Source organism: Dermacentor albipictus, chromosome 9 (genome assembly GCF_038994185.2).
Source record: "Dermacentor albipictus isolate Rhodes 1998 colony chromosome 9, USDA_Dalb.pri_finalv2, whole genome shotgun sequence".
In the NCBI taxonomy this organism is placed as follows: domain Eukaryota; kingdom Metazoa; phylum Arthropoda; class Arachnida; order Ixodida; family Ixodidae; genus Dermacentor; species Dermacentor albipictus.
Window position 1 is genome coordinate 291718 of NC_091829.1, and position 17203 is coordinate 308920.

General features: G+C 44.6%; 1 protein-coding gene across 3 annotated transcripts in view; it reads right to left on the minus strand.

Moving 5' to 3' along the window:
* Nucleotides 1-17203, minus strand: part of Pi3K21B (phosphatidylinositol 3-kinase regulatory subunit alpha) — a 144554-nt gene that overhangs the window by 26511 nt on the left and 100840 nt on the right. For all 3 annotated transcript variants that reach the window (XM_065441076.1, XM_065441075.2, XM_065441074.2), the window contains 3 exons: nucleotides 10630-10677; nucleotides 10350-10456; nucleotides 6943-7188 (listed from right to left, as the gene is read on the minus strand). In XM_065441076.1, coding sequence (XP_065297148.1) covers nucleotides 6943-7188; nucleotides 10350-10456; nucleotides 10630-10677 — 401 coding nt within the window. The remainder of the gene's footprint in view (nucleotides 1-6942; nucleotides 7189-10349; nucleotides 10457-10629; nucleotides 10678-17203) is intronic.

The following is a 17203-nucleotide window of genomic DNA, read 5'->3' on the forward strand; positions in this document are numbered from 1 at the left end:
CCTCTCTAAGGGAGGGAGCCCTCTGTAGCAGCAGCATCATCAGCGTCTTACAGATGACGACGCAGACGCTCGCGTCTACTCGAGGCACGAGTGGCTGGCACGCTCTGGCACGGGCTAGTGTTCCAAAGGAGATCATTAAAAAGAATGCTATGCTAAGCGATCGAGTGTCGGTTCTTCCTCTCCTGTGAGAGCCCGAGACTTTACCGGTCTAGGTGGTCGCTCGTCGCCACAGGTGCTAGACGTGCAGTTACTAACTGCCTGCCTATATCTATCCTCTGCACTGCGTCCAAAATGTTTCAATTGGTACTGCATTACTTGCTTTCTCTTCATGTTAAGAACATTTTAATAGATGAGCAGCATGGCTTTGTGTGCCGACGACTTAAAGCTATTTGAGACTGTCAACAGTGTTCACCATAGCATCGACCTCCTAACAGAATTTTTTTAATGCATCCAGAATAATACCAGGCAGCACTATGCATTCTTAGCCCGGACTTGTGCAATTAAAGACTGTCTTATATATGGCTCGACTCTAAAAAAAATTTAATAAGAATTGTGCCTGTATTGACATACTTCAGAGTTCATTCCCTGTGTTTTGTGTATTTGTAGACAATCATGTATGATTAACTCCCTTTTATCCTTTCTCGTTTTCTTTTTCGCTATTTGTTTATCTTGCATTGTTTTGTCTGCCACATTCATGTTTTCTGTACATTTTGTCTAACATATTGCTTTTCAAGTGCACCAGTACAAAGGCTCTCTAGCTGTTACTGGGCACTATAATAGACATTTCACTAATTGATTATTATTGTAATACAAGATCGTGCTTTTTAAGTATGTGCTAGCATATTATATCAGTGCAGTAGCTTTTCTGTATTTAAAAAAAGGCAAGAATTAAGATAGTGCAATAAGATGCTATGTGTCTGATCATATATGTTGCATTATTAATTTCTTCCGAGTTTTATAATGGTTGCCTACTGTATCCAGTGTTGTGCAATAAAATATGCCACAGCAATTATTGCGTGCTTCACAGAACTTGAATGCAGAGTGTCTACCAAGTTGACATTTCCAAATTCCCTGAGTGATGCAGAACTATGTTTACTGTCAAGACGAGTTGAAACCATATCGTATGATGCTGTCACTCTCCAGTAAGTATACGAAAAAAAACAAAAAACAAAACCAACTTAATCCAATTTGAATAATAAGGAGTGGTGTTTATGTTATTCAAAAAGAGAATAGAAGGGAGGGGTTAGTAAAATGGCACAGCAAATAAGATGTCTTCAACAAAAATTGCAAACCGAGTCGGACATTCTCAAATACGAATAAAGAAGGAGATGCATACAAAAGCAAATATTTTTTTAATATGAGCTCAGTGGTATGAGGCCCGAACTGTTACAATTGAGGTTCTCTTTCAGCAGCTTGTAAGTCAACCTCAACGGTCCTGAAATACTTTCAGCCTGCGCTCGATGCCTCAGTGTTGTGTTCCACTGCTTTAAAGAGTGTATTTTGGTTTGGATGAGGGACACTAGCATCTTGGTATCAGCCAACACTTTGTTTTTTGAGCTCAAGCTCCTTCAATACGGCGGCTGCATGCTTCCTTTCCTGTACATTCGTCAATGTGTAGGTCCTTTCTGTTCTTGTCCTCCTTCTGCCACTCGTTCGCCCCATGGACAATTTGAAGCATCTTCTTGGTCAGTTTTCGAACTTCTTAGGGGCCACGAAAATGCCCAAAAAATCGGCCAGTTGGAAAAAAATAAATGCATGTCATTTACTGCCCTTAAAGGCTCAAACCACCACAGGCACATTCAAAAACACTTTGAAGGCCTGTCGGTACATGTATTAGGCATATCGGTGCGCATACTGCGACAGGAAATACAGGGTGCACACGTGTATAATTAAGGAATACATACTCTGTCCCGTGGCAATAGCCCCTTCCCACGCTTGTTATGCTTCAATGCAATACTTTTGCTTATGCTTGACCAAGTAGCATTTCAGTACAGAGGCTAGCTAACTTTCGGGAACCTGCATTATACAATGCACCGTGCTTTCCAAGCTTCGAAGACAATCGTGAGGATCGCAAAGGTGGAGTCCGTACCATTGCTGACAGCTGAGGCTGCAACCTCCCGCAATTGCACAGAAGCCCCACACTAGTGCGAGTGCACCAACCACTTCGGAGGATGTGGGTAAAGGACTGTCATTGCTTTTTTCATTGTGCCCACTTTAATTGTGCTCAGTATGATGTCGGCAATGTAGTCTTTATCTTGGGCTATTTTGTGGTCGCAACACCATCACTCGCAAACTCATCGACCGTTGATTCATCAACAGCTTCTGGAAATTCTGACAGCTCGCTCCAAACTTTGGCAACACCGTCAACGGCTTCGTCACGTTTACTCAAAGCAGTTACAATAGAACATGGCCTTAATGCAGTGAAAATTTTTCTAGCAATACACTCAATGTGAAGGCCTCCGATGCGGTGTTGATGTTTAATAGTTTAGTAAATTTGACGTAAATTTTAGGTATTCTAGATATTCTTTTGTAAGTTCTACAGTTGTTTCAGTTCTTTTTGGCGATTTTCTCAGAACCCACTTTTTCACGTTTCTTTCAAGCACCAACAAGCATAATCATATTGACATGGATACTTTACATGGCATCCGGTAACCATATCTCGCTGGCTAACAAATGTTAAACATTATTGCTTGGTGCAGGACATGCCTGCACATATTGAAAGTTTCGTAAATGTTATCGATGGTTCTGTTGGTTGTCTGTTGGAGACGAACCATGTATAATCTGACTGCATACCCGACATGAATTGTGTAGTAGTTTCTGGAAGGCACATCAGCACCAGTGAATACACTGGAACTTTCAACGGCTGATATATGAAAGCCGACGCGCTTGACCCGCAGATAAAATTTTCGATGACCGCTGACTTTGCTCGCCACTATTGTTGTGATTAAGTGTTGCTTTTGCTGGGCACAAGTTTGCCTAATAAACAGTTAAATTTGTAACTCCCAGTTTTGGCTCTGCATGATTTTTTACCGTCACTACTACGCGACAATATTTCTAACACATATTTTTTCAATTATACTTTGCATGCCTAATTTTCGGGCTCTTTCGTGGTCACGACACCATTATCTGCACTCGCAAACTCATCGACCGTTGATTCATCAACAGCTTCTGAAAATTCTGACAGCTCGCTCCAAACTTTGGCAACACCGGCAATGGCTTCGTCGCATTCATTTAAAGCAGTTAGAATAGAACATGGCCTTAATGCAGTAACAATTTTTCTAGGAATACATAGTTGGCTGTGTAATGAGTTACCAAAAATGAAACCGTACAACAGCTTTTGATATGATATGGCATGGTCGTGCAGGTGTTTGCAAAGTGATCTTGTAGACAGACGACGCGTGAGCTCGAGTGTTGATGTCAATATTTGGTGCACTATTGTTACTTCAAAGGTAAAAACTGTTGTGGCGGGGTGGCGGGAGTACATTCTTTAATCAAACGTGTTTTTTATATCTAAAAGAGCATACAGATCAACTTTTTGTTTCAAGCTTAGTTTAAAGCAAGCTGTTTTAGGCCGGACTTGGATGGTTGAAGAGAAAACGGTCCAGCAACAGTGCACCGCCGCTGAGGACCGAGCGTCGGCGCACGTCGGAGCTTGCGTCCAGTGTTTGCATGCCCTTTTCCTCCAACTGATGCAAAGCAACGCATTCGCTTGTCGGTGCATGTTGAAGCGTGTTGACGCATGCTAGTGGTTGGGCCTAAGACAACCTTTTTTACTACCACGCACATATCCCGGTTATTTTTTCGCCAGTGAGCTGATTGCCATCAATCGCGATGCAGCTGGTGCTCTTCATCCTCGAAAGCTTGTCAAAACGGAACTGTTTGCTGCAACTGGTGCGGACGAAACCATGGCCGCTGTCGATGCAATCATAGACGACGACCTTGCGGTTCTGAAGGCACGTGGCCGACGCATGCACCGAGTCAAAATTGAAGTACTGTTTGATGTAACTGCGGATGAAACAGCGACCGCTATAGATGCGATCACGGATGGCGACTACGCAGTCATAAAGGCAAAACTACTGTTTGCTACAAACCGTGGTCACCATCGATGCGATCATGTACGACAACTACGCAGTCATGAAGGCATGCAGCCAATGCGGTGCTATGTGGGGCAGTAAATGCAAGAATAAAGGCTTTAGGGGCACAAATAGGCAGGCACGAATCTTTATTGTGTTGCTGCCATTCAAGCACCATTTCCACTGATGACTATGGCGATCTGGACTAGTTTCGGTGGACATTAACGGCATTTTTGCTCTCTTGCCTCACACATTTGCAGTGCTCCAGCAGTAGCTGAGCTATGAGAGTTGTCCGAATTAACGAGAGTTTCACTGAATTAAATGCACACGCCTGCTGGCACCAAAGGAAGAGTCCAAATTATCCGATTTTCCAAACTAACAAGGGTCAAATTAACAAAGTTTTACTGTATTGCAATGAGTGTACAAGCATGCATAATAGTGTCTCATTATGCCAATAGAGTTAAAATAGATGCATTTACACACTGGTAGAACTTCCATACAAATTTTTTTTTCAGAACCCGTGTGAAGTCGAGGGTGCAGCTTATGTAAAGGTGCTACTAGTAGTCCAGAAAATACAGTAGAAACATACTGCTTGCTTCAGGCAATCTTTAGAAATATCAAGCTGCTTGTTTCGACACTGCTTTAATCCAGAAAGAACTTGCCAATGAGAATGATCGACACACAGAACTTACCATCCCAACCAGTACATGTCATCTGTGTGCCATGCCCAATTTCAGCCAAGAAAATCCTATGTTTGGTGCTGTCTGTTACATACAACGGAAACTAGATTTAACGAAGTGATGACCACGGTTGGATTATTTAGTTAAATAGGGAAGTTCGTGAAGGTTTCGGTCCTTTGGAATATAAAATTGTAACGTAGTGACACACAAAACCTACCGTGACATTGTATTTGCTGCTAATCCAGCCATCTGCGGCATAAACCATGAAATATTGAAGGCAACCACCACTGCCACTACCAAGGCGTGTTGAGTCTGACGTTCTATGCATGGATGCAGCGTGTAGCCTTATAAAAATAAAGCTGTAACCATGACTAGAATGTCTAGATGTTTTAAAGCGCCAGCTTTGAGTGCACGCTTAAAAATGACCCGTATGTGTCAAAATGAGAAATCACTGCTTCTTTTACTAATTTATTTCAGGAAATACTTTGCTAAATCGAGTTCGGCAAAGCTAGTTTCATTAATTCGGGTTGATGACAATATTGAACCCTATGGGTACCTGCTAGGGAATGGAAATTTCTTCGTTAGATGGGGAACTTTGTAAATTCAGGTTTCATTAGATCAAGTTCTCACTGTATGCCTTTTAAAACACCTTGCAGACTATGGCAGCCAAACTATAGTGTCTAGAATATTGTACTGTATTCTAATAGGGAGCTTGCACAAAGTTGGACTACAAAAAATTTTTTGATGTCAGTGTTGAAAACCTGTCACTGTTGTAAATTTACATTCGCACTTAAGTCTAACAAGCGTGTCATTTTCAATAAATTTTTCAAGAAAAAGGAAGGAGGGTTACTTACTAGATATAATGAAGTAAATACAGTATATGTGCAGTCAACCACAAAAGTTAGTGGACCACGGGATCTCAGAAAACATTCAATATTCGAGCAGCATGTAAGAATAGCCAGTAAAACCGAACAGCACACTCTTGTTCACACCTAACTAGTAGAGGCTGTAAATGCAAATACAGGCTGCATTGTGAAGCTGTGCAGATGTTCCGCTTTTTCTCAGATTACGTGTTCCGTAAAATTTTGTGGTTGACTGTACCTCTAGGAGCTGAGTTGCAGTCCTGTCCTTAAACTGATTTTACATTAGACAAATTACATGGGCAAAGTGCCTGAGCAAATGAGAATTCATTGGCTGAATGAAGGAAACGTGTTGCTGTATCCTGCATGCGAAACGTTCTTCAAACACTGATACTGAAACTTCTATTGGCACATATCCTGATCAGGATCACGGAAGGATGCACCATAGCCTTATGACAATTACATTCCAGAAAAAGCACCTGTTAAAGGCAGCTACTGCTAAAGTAACAGGATTTATTTTGTTGAGAATAGATGGCAGCTGAAGCAATTCCAACTGCTACTGCCTCTATGAATTCTTGAATGGCCCCATGATCTGTCTTTTCTCATGAACAACTTTCTGTGGTAATAAAGGGAAAGCTATAAAGGCAAAGCTATAAAGGCAAAGTGATGATGTGTGTTAGTTTAAGATGGGAAAGTCGAAACATAAACATCTTATATTGACAATATTAATATAAGACAAAATGCCCCAGTGAGTGTTAAATCTGACCTTTTTTTCTGCTTATTTCTTCCACCTTTGGGCAAATGCAAAATCACTGCGTGTGCAAAAGCTTGATTAAAATTAATTAAATTATGGAGTTTTACTTGCCAAAATCACAATCTCATTATGAAGCATGCCGTAGGAATAATTTGGACCACCAGTTGTTCTTTAACATGAACCTAAATCTAAGTACATGAGTGTTCTTCCATTCCGTCCCCGTCGAAAGCTGCCATGGCTGGGATACAATCCTGTAACCTTGTGCTTAGCAGCCCAACACCACAGCCACTAAGCAACCATGGTGGGCCACAGAAGCTTGATTGATTCAGATGTTCGCAGAAACTAAATGTGCTGTCAAATGCTGTTTGTCTACTAGGGGCCATGTGACACATACAAAATGTCCGCACCCATAGCCTCCCCGTCATTCTCACAGAAAGTTGTCTGCGAGTACAGTCATCTGATCCGCATTATTGAACAGTGCTTACACTCTACTGAACAAAGGCTTAAAATGAAAGTGCACGAAGTGTGCAGTAAGATAGCCACTTCTCTGAGCATGTTGTATGACTAATACACACCTGATGAAGCTGGCTAGCAGCAGTGGGTGTTGGGGGTGAAGGAGCCGGTCGGCAGAGCTCTGCCAAACAGCGCAACAAGGCATCCTGTGTGGCCTCCTCTTTGCAACCAAGGCTGCGCAGCCGCTCCCGATCCAAGCCAGCTAAGTCAGCACCTTTTAGCTCACACAGCGCCTCCCCACCGCAAGACAGCATGTTGACGGCTGCCAGCCACTCCAGTACGTTTTCACTGCTCCACTCGCTCAGGGACTGCATGCACACAGACCTCAGGTTACTGAGCAAGATCGCCACTACCGCAGCTGCTTCACTTTTCAGCCACGAGTGGCACATAGTCACAGGGTGAGGGTGTTACCACCAGAGTTGGGAAACCTTGGACAACTTACTAAAATCTGGACATAAACCTCACATAATTGGGACATGTTCTGGGGCAGCACAAGGAGCACCAAGATACATTCGTTTTGTTTTTATAGGTATCAAAACGTTTATGTTCTGGCCACCGAAACACATGCTGCTTTATTCACTAACATTGAAATAAATTAAGAACGTTTCAAGAGGTTGCTCACTCGACCTGTGTCCTGTCCTGCAAGGTATTCTTAAAATTGTCTGGAGACAGGAGCTCTGCTCCAGTATAAATGCATACCTATAAATGGTTCTTCAAGCCACATAAGTGTGTCTGCACATGTCAAATGCATATAATGCACGGAGGGAAGGAGCTAAGAAGTCTGAAAGGGCTCCGCGTATGTTAAATTGAGGAACTGTGTACCCAGCCCCATCGAGAGCTCTTAAATAACTTCACAGTTTGGTATACTAGAACCCTGTTCACCATACTCTACAGTACACATAACACACAATGTATTGCATGCCAAGATGCGATAGTCCGATGGACTTACGACAAATCTTTGACGATTTGTAAATAAAATTAAACTGTGGGGTTTTACGTGCCAAAACTGCAATTTGAGTATGAGGCACACTGTAGTGATGGACTTCGGATTAATTTTGACCACATGGGGTTCTTTTACATGTACCCAATGCACACTACACAAGTGTTCTTGCATTTCACCCCATCAGATTGTGGCCACCGCAGCTGGGATCCGATTCCACGCCCTAGGGCTTAGTGATGATTTCTAACTGAATGCCTGGAATAAAAATTAAACTACATAATTGCGAGAAGGTCAACCTTTATCTTTACGAGTTCCAATGTGGTGGGCCACTGCATGACACCTGATGCAATAAAAGAACGTGGTACCTTCACAGTTGTTGCAATGTTTAAGGAATTAGACAGTTCACAGTACAAAGCGATTCGGATGCCATGGGCACAAGGTACCCACAAGTGCTCCCTGACAAGGCTAATATTACCGGCTGTTGCATTTGAAATTAGTACAACAAGCACATCTATTAAATCACTGGAAACATTACGGCAAAACCTGCACAACTAAGAAAATCTGTAGTTTCCTGGGACACCTAATGTAAATTGCGACATTCCAGAACAACAACATTGGTGAAAACCAAGTGCAAAGAATTTGGTAGATGCATGGACGCAGCTGATACTTGACATCGAAACGTTTTTTCATAACTGTAACATGTTACAGAAATCCCAACTCTATCATCCCAAACACACATAAAGGTCACCTTACACATGTCGCACATGTGGGTGCACATGAGTGGAATAAACGAGTTAGCAACCAACCCTACGACAAGCATGCCAATCCATCTGGTAAAACATTGCAGAACCCTAAACAATGCTGGACAGCAGCTACCTGTACAATGCTTTGCATAATATTGATTCCCACAGTGCCCCACATGACATCTGCATACTTTTTTACAGCAAAGCTGTTAGCCTCTCCGTGGTCGGCATTTTTCGTGTCTAAATTATCTTCCTCGGAAATGGCTTATACCTCTTTAAGCAATCAAAAATGCAATGGCTCATCCCCTTCGTAATGCAGGGGCTACAACACTCAGCAAAATGGAGAAAACAGTGCATACAATCATTGAGATCACCGACATAACACACCAAACAGCGTACGTTTCAATGAAGAGCAAGCTCAAAACAAGCATCCGAACAATCACTTAAGCATTGCATACCCCCCTCAGCAGTTGCAGTGATGGTTTTGCAACAAGTTCGCTGAACATCAACTTACGCAGGGCCGGGATGGCAAGTCACTTTTCTTTATCAGCGTACACCACAAGGTTGAGAAGACAAAACAGCAGTGAGGATTGATTTAGGTTAGCCTAAGTAATTATGGCAAGAACTGAAAGTAGAGTGCATATGAAAGAAATTATATATATATATATATATATATATATAGTTCTACCGAAGTATTTGCACACAAACTGCCATGATCTACAATCTCAACATCCGCTGAGGTAACAACATACCAAAATTCACGCATTTCCAAAGGTCAGCATCGTGAGAACGGTCTAAACCGGCAACAACTCTACACCTCTGGTCAAGACAGGCGATACTCGTGCAAACTTAAGTGCGTGTGTGTTCTCTGGCAGCAATAATACTAAGCACCAGGCACTTTATATTATAGGACAGCCTGATACATATGAAAGGCCATCAAACTACTTTAAAGCCATGAGGGTTGCAACCTTTTGCTACCATCTTTGCAGATAGCGTGGCAGGTCGCCAGCACCCTTTCACAACCCTATGTGGTGGGCAAAGGGGGGTTAAACCGAATGAAAATGAGCGAAGAAAGCATTTAATATTATAAAAGGGGTTCGCAATGAGTAGCCCGACACTATACATTGTACAATAATTTTGCCAGCGAGAGTATGTATACAGCTTTTGCCGTACTTTCATGTGCATCAAGGAACGCACCACAAGGGTCCAATTTTGCGGGCAGTAGGCTTTTGGTGTGCGCCAGCTGACAGTGCGAGCCTCGTATAACGACGGCTGCGGTAACGCTCTTGCACATATTTGCTCAGTAACCAAAAACGACCCAGACGTGCTTCACGAACGCAAGAGAATTAGCATGCCCATACGAGCACGAAAGGGCACATGCCAACAACGGGTCCCAACAGTGCGCCATCAGGCGGCGCGGAGGCGCTTTTCGGTCGCCGTTCCCGTGGATCTCGCGAAGCTTTTGCCCCTGACTGCGTTGCGCAAGTGATCCGATCGGACCATCCTCGAGGGCAGCAAAATCGTCCAAAAACGAAGATCTTTAGAACACACTCAAAAACGCATTGTGGCGAGCAGCGCGGAAACTCTTTCCAACTGCGCCGTTCGGCTTCAAGGAATGCAGGCCGAGGCAAATCACCCACGGATAGCTCCCATTAGGTGAAAGCATGGCCGACTGGCCGTTCTAAACGATAGCCAGCCCGAATGTTAGCTCTGCGCGCCTCGACCTTGCCGGCCTCGATTACGTGACACGGACAGCGTGCACGGTAACTGCATCGGCGCAACTCACCACGGAACCCTGGCAACAGACAGGCTGTGCAGCAGGATCCCTCGGAGGCAGGCACGGACGCAGCCCGGCGAACGCCGAGCAACCGGCGTGGAACGATGCCCCGCACTCTGCACGCACAGCACACCGACGGCACAATTCAGTCGCCGCCGTCCAACGCCATTCGGCGAGCGAGAAGAAGGCCCACCAAGGCGGCGGCGCCAGCGTCGGGCCGGTCAGGTGACCGGCGACCAACCGGCGGCCTGGCGCCCCAGTTGCTAGGCCCCTTCCCCTTTGCACTCACCCTGACAGCGCTTGCCCAAGCAGCCGAGACCCCAGATGTAGTCGTCGCCTGCGCGCAAGCAGAGATGGTAGTCAGGCTAAGGCAAGCGCGCAGCGCATTTCGCTGCGCGCTAACGACGGCACGCGTAAGCTCATTGGCGCGAGTGATTTCGTCATAACTGGGGGAACGTCGTACGAAATAAATTTCAATGAAACAATCAAAAAGGATTAAAATTAGCTGTTGTGAGAACTTGGTTAGAAATATGCCACTACAATCGCTTTCTTCGCCTCCAGTGTTTAGGTGTGCGAACGCAAATCAAGGTTTGCAAGTTTCTTTCAATAAGTGGTGCCAAAATTCACGTTCCACAGGGTGGCGCTTTCTGGATTTAAAATGAAATTAGGAACAGCCTTTCTGGAAATGAATTAGGAACAGCCTTTCTGGAAATGAATTAGGAACAGCCTTTCTGGAAAAAAACGAAATTAGGAAAGAAACCATTTATGATAACTCAAAGGGAAGCTCATTACTTTTCGAAGCGAGATCGGGATGCCTTAGAACACGCACGTATAAAGCGAGATATAAAAAGGAAGAAGAAGCATGTGCTTGCTGCGGTAAAGCTAGGGAAACGACGGAGCATATTTTATTAGAATGTGAAGACATCTATCCAGCGGTCGATTTGGGCACCACTGGCCTCCTTGAAGCCCTTGGGTTCAGCGGGAGCAGTGGTAAAGCAAACAGGTCCGCAATAGACATCAGTAAGAGGCGATTGGAGGATTGGTGGAAGAAAAGTAGGGAAACGACAAAGGACGGAGACGTACAAAAGCACAGTTCGCAATAGGGTATCAGAAAATTTGGACGTGGTAGTTCATAGTGTGTTTTTTTTTTCTCATGGGTTAACCTAGGTAGGATATTAGGCAGCATAGTAGCAAGAGCTTGGTGGCGCAAGCCACCGCCCCGTTCCAAAGGGGACGCTCATAACATCCATCCATCCATCCATCCATGATCAGTAGCTCAGAATGGACACTTATCGACGGCATTTCTAAATATTAAAGGAGCCTATGACAACGTAGACGGAATTGTTAGGGGATGTTCTTAAGCACGAAGGCATAGATTACGACTTCGTGCAGCTGCTGAGAGAGATGTATAGAGACAACTGAATACAAGTTGTATGGGAAGGTCGAAAGGTATACGTAATGAAGTGGTGGGAATTCACCAAGGACTGAAGCAAGGATGCCATCTGTCTCCATTGTTGTTCACGCTTTATGTTAAGTGCATAGAAAGACGATTGGAAAACCGCGAATTAGGGTTGGCTTTATCCTACATGCGTAATGGAGAAACGGTGCAACAGAAGCTCCCTGTACAACAGAAGCTCCCTGGACACAGCGCTACTAGCGGAAAATTAAAAAAAAAAAAAACGATTTGCAGACACTTGCGAATATATGTGGTAACGCAGCAACAAATCTAGGCCTCAAGTTTAGCACAGAGAAATCGGGAATTAGGATCTTTAATGAAGAGACGCGTAATCACGTGGTGTCTATTAAATAGCAAGCTGTATCCATAGTCAAGCAACATAAATACCTCCGCGTACACATAAACGAATGAAAGACTTACTCAAGCATCCACCAAGAGAATCTGAAAATAAAAACGAAGCGGAATGCTGCAATAATGAAACACACAGAGCTGTGACGCCATAATAAGTATGAGGTGGTGCGTGGAATCTGGAAAGGAGTAACGGTGTCAGCGCTAACGTTCGCAAATGCCACTCTATGCTTAAAATCGGCTACTTGACGGGGTTGAGAATGAACCAAAGGTCGGTAGGCCGGTTGACTTTGGGAGACCACGATAAAATCACAAATGAGGCAGTGCACGGTTACGTGGTTTGGACCTCTTTTGAAGTCAGAGAAGCACAGAGCAAAATTAGTTTTGAAGAAAGACTCAGGAGCACGGATGAAAATAAATGGGCAGCTAAATTGCACAAGTATATGTACTTGAAAGCGTGGACAGAGAATGAGGGAAGAGGTCAAGAAAGTTGGCAACCAAGTCCAGAGTAGTTGATACTGTAAACAGACGACCAGGAATCATCAGAAAGTGAGACAGTTAATTGGATGCAAAGAATAAAAACAAAAAGAACCTTGGAGATTTAGAAGAATGAGACGAAAGAAATCGGAAGGGAAAATTTGTACGATAACACTAAGGGCAGTGCCTTGCTATTCGAGACTCGAGCCGGTTGCCTACATACCGGAGCAAATATCCGAAACTAGATCAGAGGAGCAAATATCCGCAACTAGATCAGACCTGTGTATGCTGCAGCAAAAATCCGGAGACCACTGGGAACATTTTAATGGAAAGCGAACAGGTTCACCAAGTGAGAACCGTAGATAACGTACACCTTCCAGAAGTGCTTGCGTTTAAAGTGGACGGAAGCGACGACCAGTCAGCAGTCGAGACAGTTTAAAGTATTGGTGGAAAAAAAAAAAAAGAAAAACCGGGAGAAGATAAGACCGGATCTCTTGTAGTCACTGCTATCGGTAAAGGTAGATTTTGAAGGGAAAAAAATAAGATTAAGGAGATGTATAGAAAAACGCTAGAGAAAAAAAAAAAGAAAACACGAATAGCATACCTGATTATCTCAACCAGGCTATGTGATTATCTGTCACTGCCCCGTTTCAGAGGGGATGCTATTAAATATAATAATCATCATGTCGATCTTATAGGCTGTGCTTTTGCTGGTTGAATGTGCCGGGCGCGATTTTGGGAGCCGGAAACAGGTCATGGACGCCGGGTTTTGGTAACTGCCTATACAGGATAACAAATGTTAAAATTAAGTTATGGGGTTTTACGAGTCAGAACCATGATCTGATTATGACGCACGCCATAGTGGAGGACTCCGGGAATTTGGACCACCTAGGGTTCTTTAGCGCGCACCCAAATTTAAGTACACGGGTGTTTTCGCATTCCGCCCCCATCGAAACGCGACAGCCGTGGCCGGGATCCAATCCCGTGACCTCGTGCTTAGCAGCCCAACATCATAGCCACTAAGCAACCACGGTGGGTAATATAACAAATGTACCAGCAACATTGTTAAGGGCCCTTGCATTGCTCCGACTACAAAAAAAAAAAAAAAAAAGACATCGAAGACCGAAACGCGCATGTGGCCCCATTGCTGAACCTGTAGGTCGCCTCTGTCAGAAATAAGTGGTGTCCATAATCCGGTGTCTATGACGTGTTTCCGGCTTCCCCAAACGCCTACGGCGCATTTAACCTGCAAAAGCGTAGCGCTTAAGATCCGCATTTTATATCCATAGGGCGCCGCACTACAGAGCTTGGATTTAGACACCACCAGTACCCAGAGCAGCCACGCTACCTCGATACGATGTATAATAGGCCTATAATTTTTCAATTTAACATCTACCTTCTTGTGGATTAGTATATTGTTAGCATTCTTCCAGTTCTCTGGAACCCTTGAAGTCGTAAGACATTTCGTATAAACGGCCGCCAGCTTTTCAAGTGTGATATCTCCTCCATCGTTGATTAAATAGACTGTTATTCCGTCTTTTCCTGCCTATTTACCCGGTTCATGTTTTACAAAGCACTTCTAACTTCATCGCTAGTTATAGAAGGAAGCTCTGTGTCCTGTTCATTACTATAGTAATGAACAGGACACAGAGCCTTTTTCTATACCTTCTAACTTTATCGCTAGTTATAGAAGGAAGCTCCGTGTCCTGTTCATTACTATAGTAATGAGCAGGACACAGAGCCTTTTTCTATAACTAGCGATGAAGTTAGAAGGGCTTTGTAAAACATGAACCGGGTAAATAGGCAGCAAAAGACAGAATAACAGTCGATTTAATCAACGATGGAGGAGATATCACACTTGAAAAGCTGGCGGCCGTTTATACGAAATGTCTTACGACTTCAAGGGTTCCAGAGAACTGGAAGAATGCTAACATTATACTAATCCACAAAAAGGGAGACGATAAATCGAAAAATTATAGGCCTATTAGCTTACTTTCAACATCATCATCAGCCTATTTAATATCCACTGCAGGAAGAAGACATCTCCCTGCGATCTCCAATTACCCCTGTCCTGCGCCAACAGATTCCAACTAGCGCTCGCGAATTTCCAAATTTAATCGCCATACCTAGTCTTCTGCCGTCCTCGACTGCGCTTCCCTTCTCTTGGTACCCATTCTGTAACCCTAATGGTCCGATGGTTGTCTAACCTGTGCATTACATGGCCTGCCCAGCTTCATTTTTTTTTCTCTCCTAATGTCCATTAGAACATCGGCTATACCCGTTTGCTCTCTGATCCAAACCGCTCTCTTTGTCTCTTAACGTTATACCTAGCATTCTCCGTTCCATCCCTCTTTACGCAGTCCTTAACTTGGTCTCAAGCTTATTTGTCAATCTCCAAGTCTCTGCCCCATATGTAAGCCTCGATAAAATGCACTGATTGTACACCTTCCTTTTCAATGATAGCGGTAAGCTTCCAGTCAGGAGCTGACAATGTCTTGCGTATGCGACCCAATCCATTTTTATTCTTCTATGAATTTCCATCTTATGAACCGGGTTTCCTGTGATTAACTGACCTAGTATGCGATCCAACCCATTTTTATTCTTCTATGAATTTCCATCTTATGAACCGGGTTTCCTGTGATCAATTGCCCTACGTAAACGTATTCCTTCACAGATTCTAGAGGCTGACTGGCGATCCTGTACTCTTGTTCCCTTGGCCGGCTATTCATCATTATCTTTGTCTTCTGCACATTAATTTTCAACCCCATTCTTACACTCTCTCTGTTAGGGCCCTCAATCATTTGTTGTAACTAGACTGCAGTGTTGCTGAATAGAACAATGTCAACGGTAAACTGAAGGTTACCGAGATATTCGTCATCGATCCTTACTAAGTCTTCCCAGTTTAATAGTTTGAATACTTCTTCAAAATACCCTTACTTACTTACTTACCAGGCACCTACCTAAGGGGGGGGGAGCCCCCCTCCCCCCCCGAAAATAAGCGGCATACACCCCCCTCTCCCCCCCCCCATCCGCCCACGCCTCCACTCCTCACACACATTGCTAAAGCGCCGACAAATGAGTCTACTCGGTAGTCATAATTTTGCTGCCTTTTACAGCAAAAGCAGTATATGACTAACTTTCGTAATTTTTGCGGCATCCGTCACCAGAAAAAATCATCATGTGGACAGAAAGGGTGTTATATATAAGGGGATCCTGGTGATAGCGCAGAAAGGGTCCGAGCTCAATGGCACATACTCATATGGGTTCGGGAACATTTAACGCGCCTTTCGCGATCTTCGGGATGGGCCCACGTATTGGAAGTGCTTAACGCCTGCTTCACCTCCGCCGCGGGTCGGCACGGCATTGCATCACCGTCGGGATCGGCCCATGTATGGGGAGTGCTTAAAGCTGCATCACTTCTGCCGGGATCACCCGGTGTTGCGCTATCTTCAGGCCGAACCGCGGCGGAGGTGAAACACTTCGCTTTTCGTTTGAGAGCTTTGACTGTCGTCAGCTTTCGCTGCCATTCTAGCTTCACAGAGTGGATTGGTTGTCAATCTTTTCACTCCTTTTGGATGGCGGTAGTTATCGACACCTCCTGGGGTGTGAAGACCAGATTTCTCATCGATTCGGTGCCCGTGCGATTAACTCAAGATGAGTTCAGTTGTCACCATCTATTGCAGCAGGCAGGGCGTAGTTTAGTGTTTTAATTATATTGTTACGTGTAGAAAGATACAGACGGAAGAGGCTATTTACAAGCTATTTACACTGGACTGTAGCCAGAGCGCCAGGCCGACATTTTTCTCGCGCCAAGGGCCCAGACCCACTTCGTCGTCGTTCTCGCGGCGGCTCGTCTCTCGGGTATCTACCGATATTATCGTAATACTATCCCCCAGCGGCAAAAGCGCCGTCACGGTGCTTTTAAATATCCAAGACACGTGGAAAGTTGTAGGGCTTGTGTCGGGTGACGTGGGCAATGTCACTGGTTGTCACACCGGAGGACGTAGTGGGCGTGGCAAGAACAATTTCATAGGTGACATCGGTCACTTGGCGGAGTACGCGATATGGGCCGGTATAACAGGAAAGCAGTTTCTCACAAAGGCCAACTTTACGCGATGGTGACCAAAGCAACACGAAGGTGCCGGGCGCAAAATGGACATCACGGTGACGGAGGTCGTAGCATCGCTTCTGTTTGTCTTGAGAGACTTGTAGACGAACGCGCGCAAGTTGACGAGCATGGTCAGCACGGGCGATTGCACCACGGGCATAAGCGCTAGTTGAAGCTGTGGTGAACAGAAGCACGGTGTCTAGTAGTAGCGTCGGTTCGCGGCCATACAAGAGGTAAAACAGGGACAAGCCGGCAGTTTCGAGACGGGAAGAGTTGTATGCAAAAGTAATGTAGGGTAGAGCCAGGTCCCAGTCATGGTGGTCGTCTGAAACGTGTTTGGATAGCATGTCTGTAAGGGTGCGGTTCAAACGCTCAGTGAGGCCGTTCGTTTGAGGGTGGTAGGAGGTACTAAATTTATGCTGAATGGAGCAGGCCCGCATGTCGTCAATGACTTTGGCAAAAAACGTACGGCCA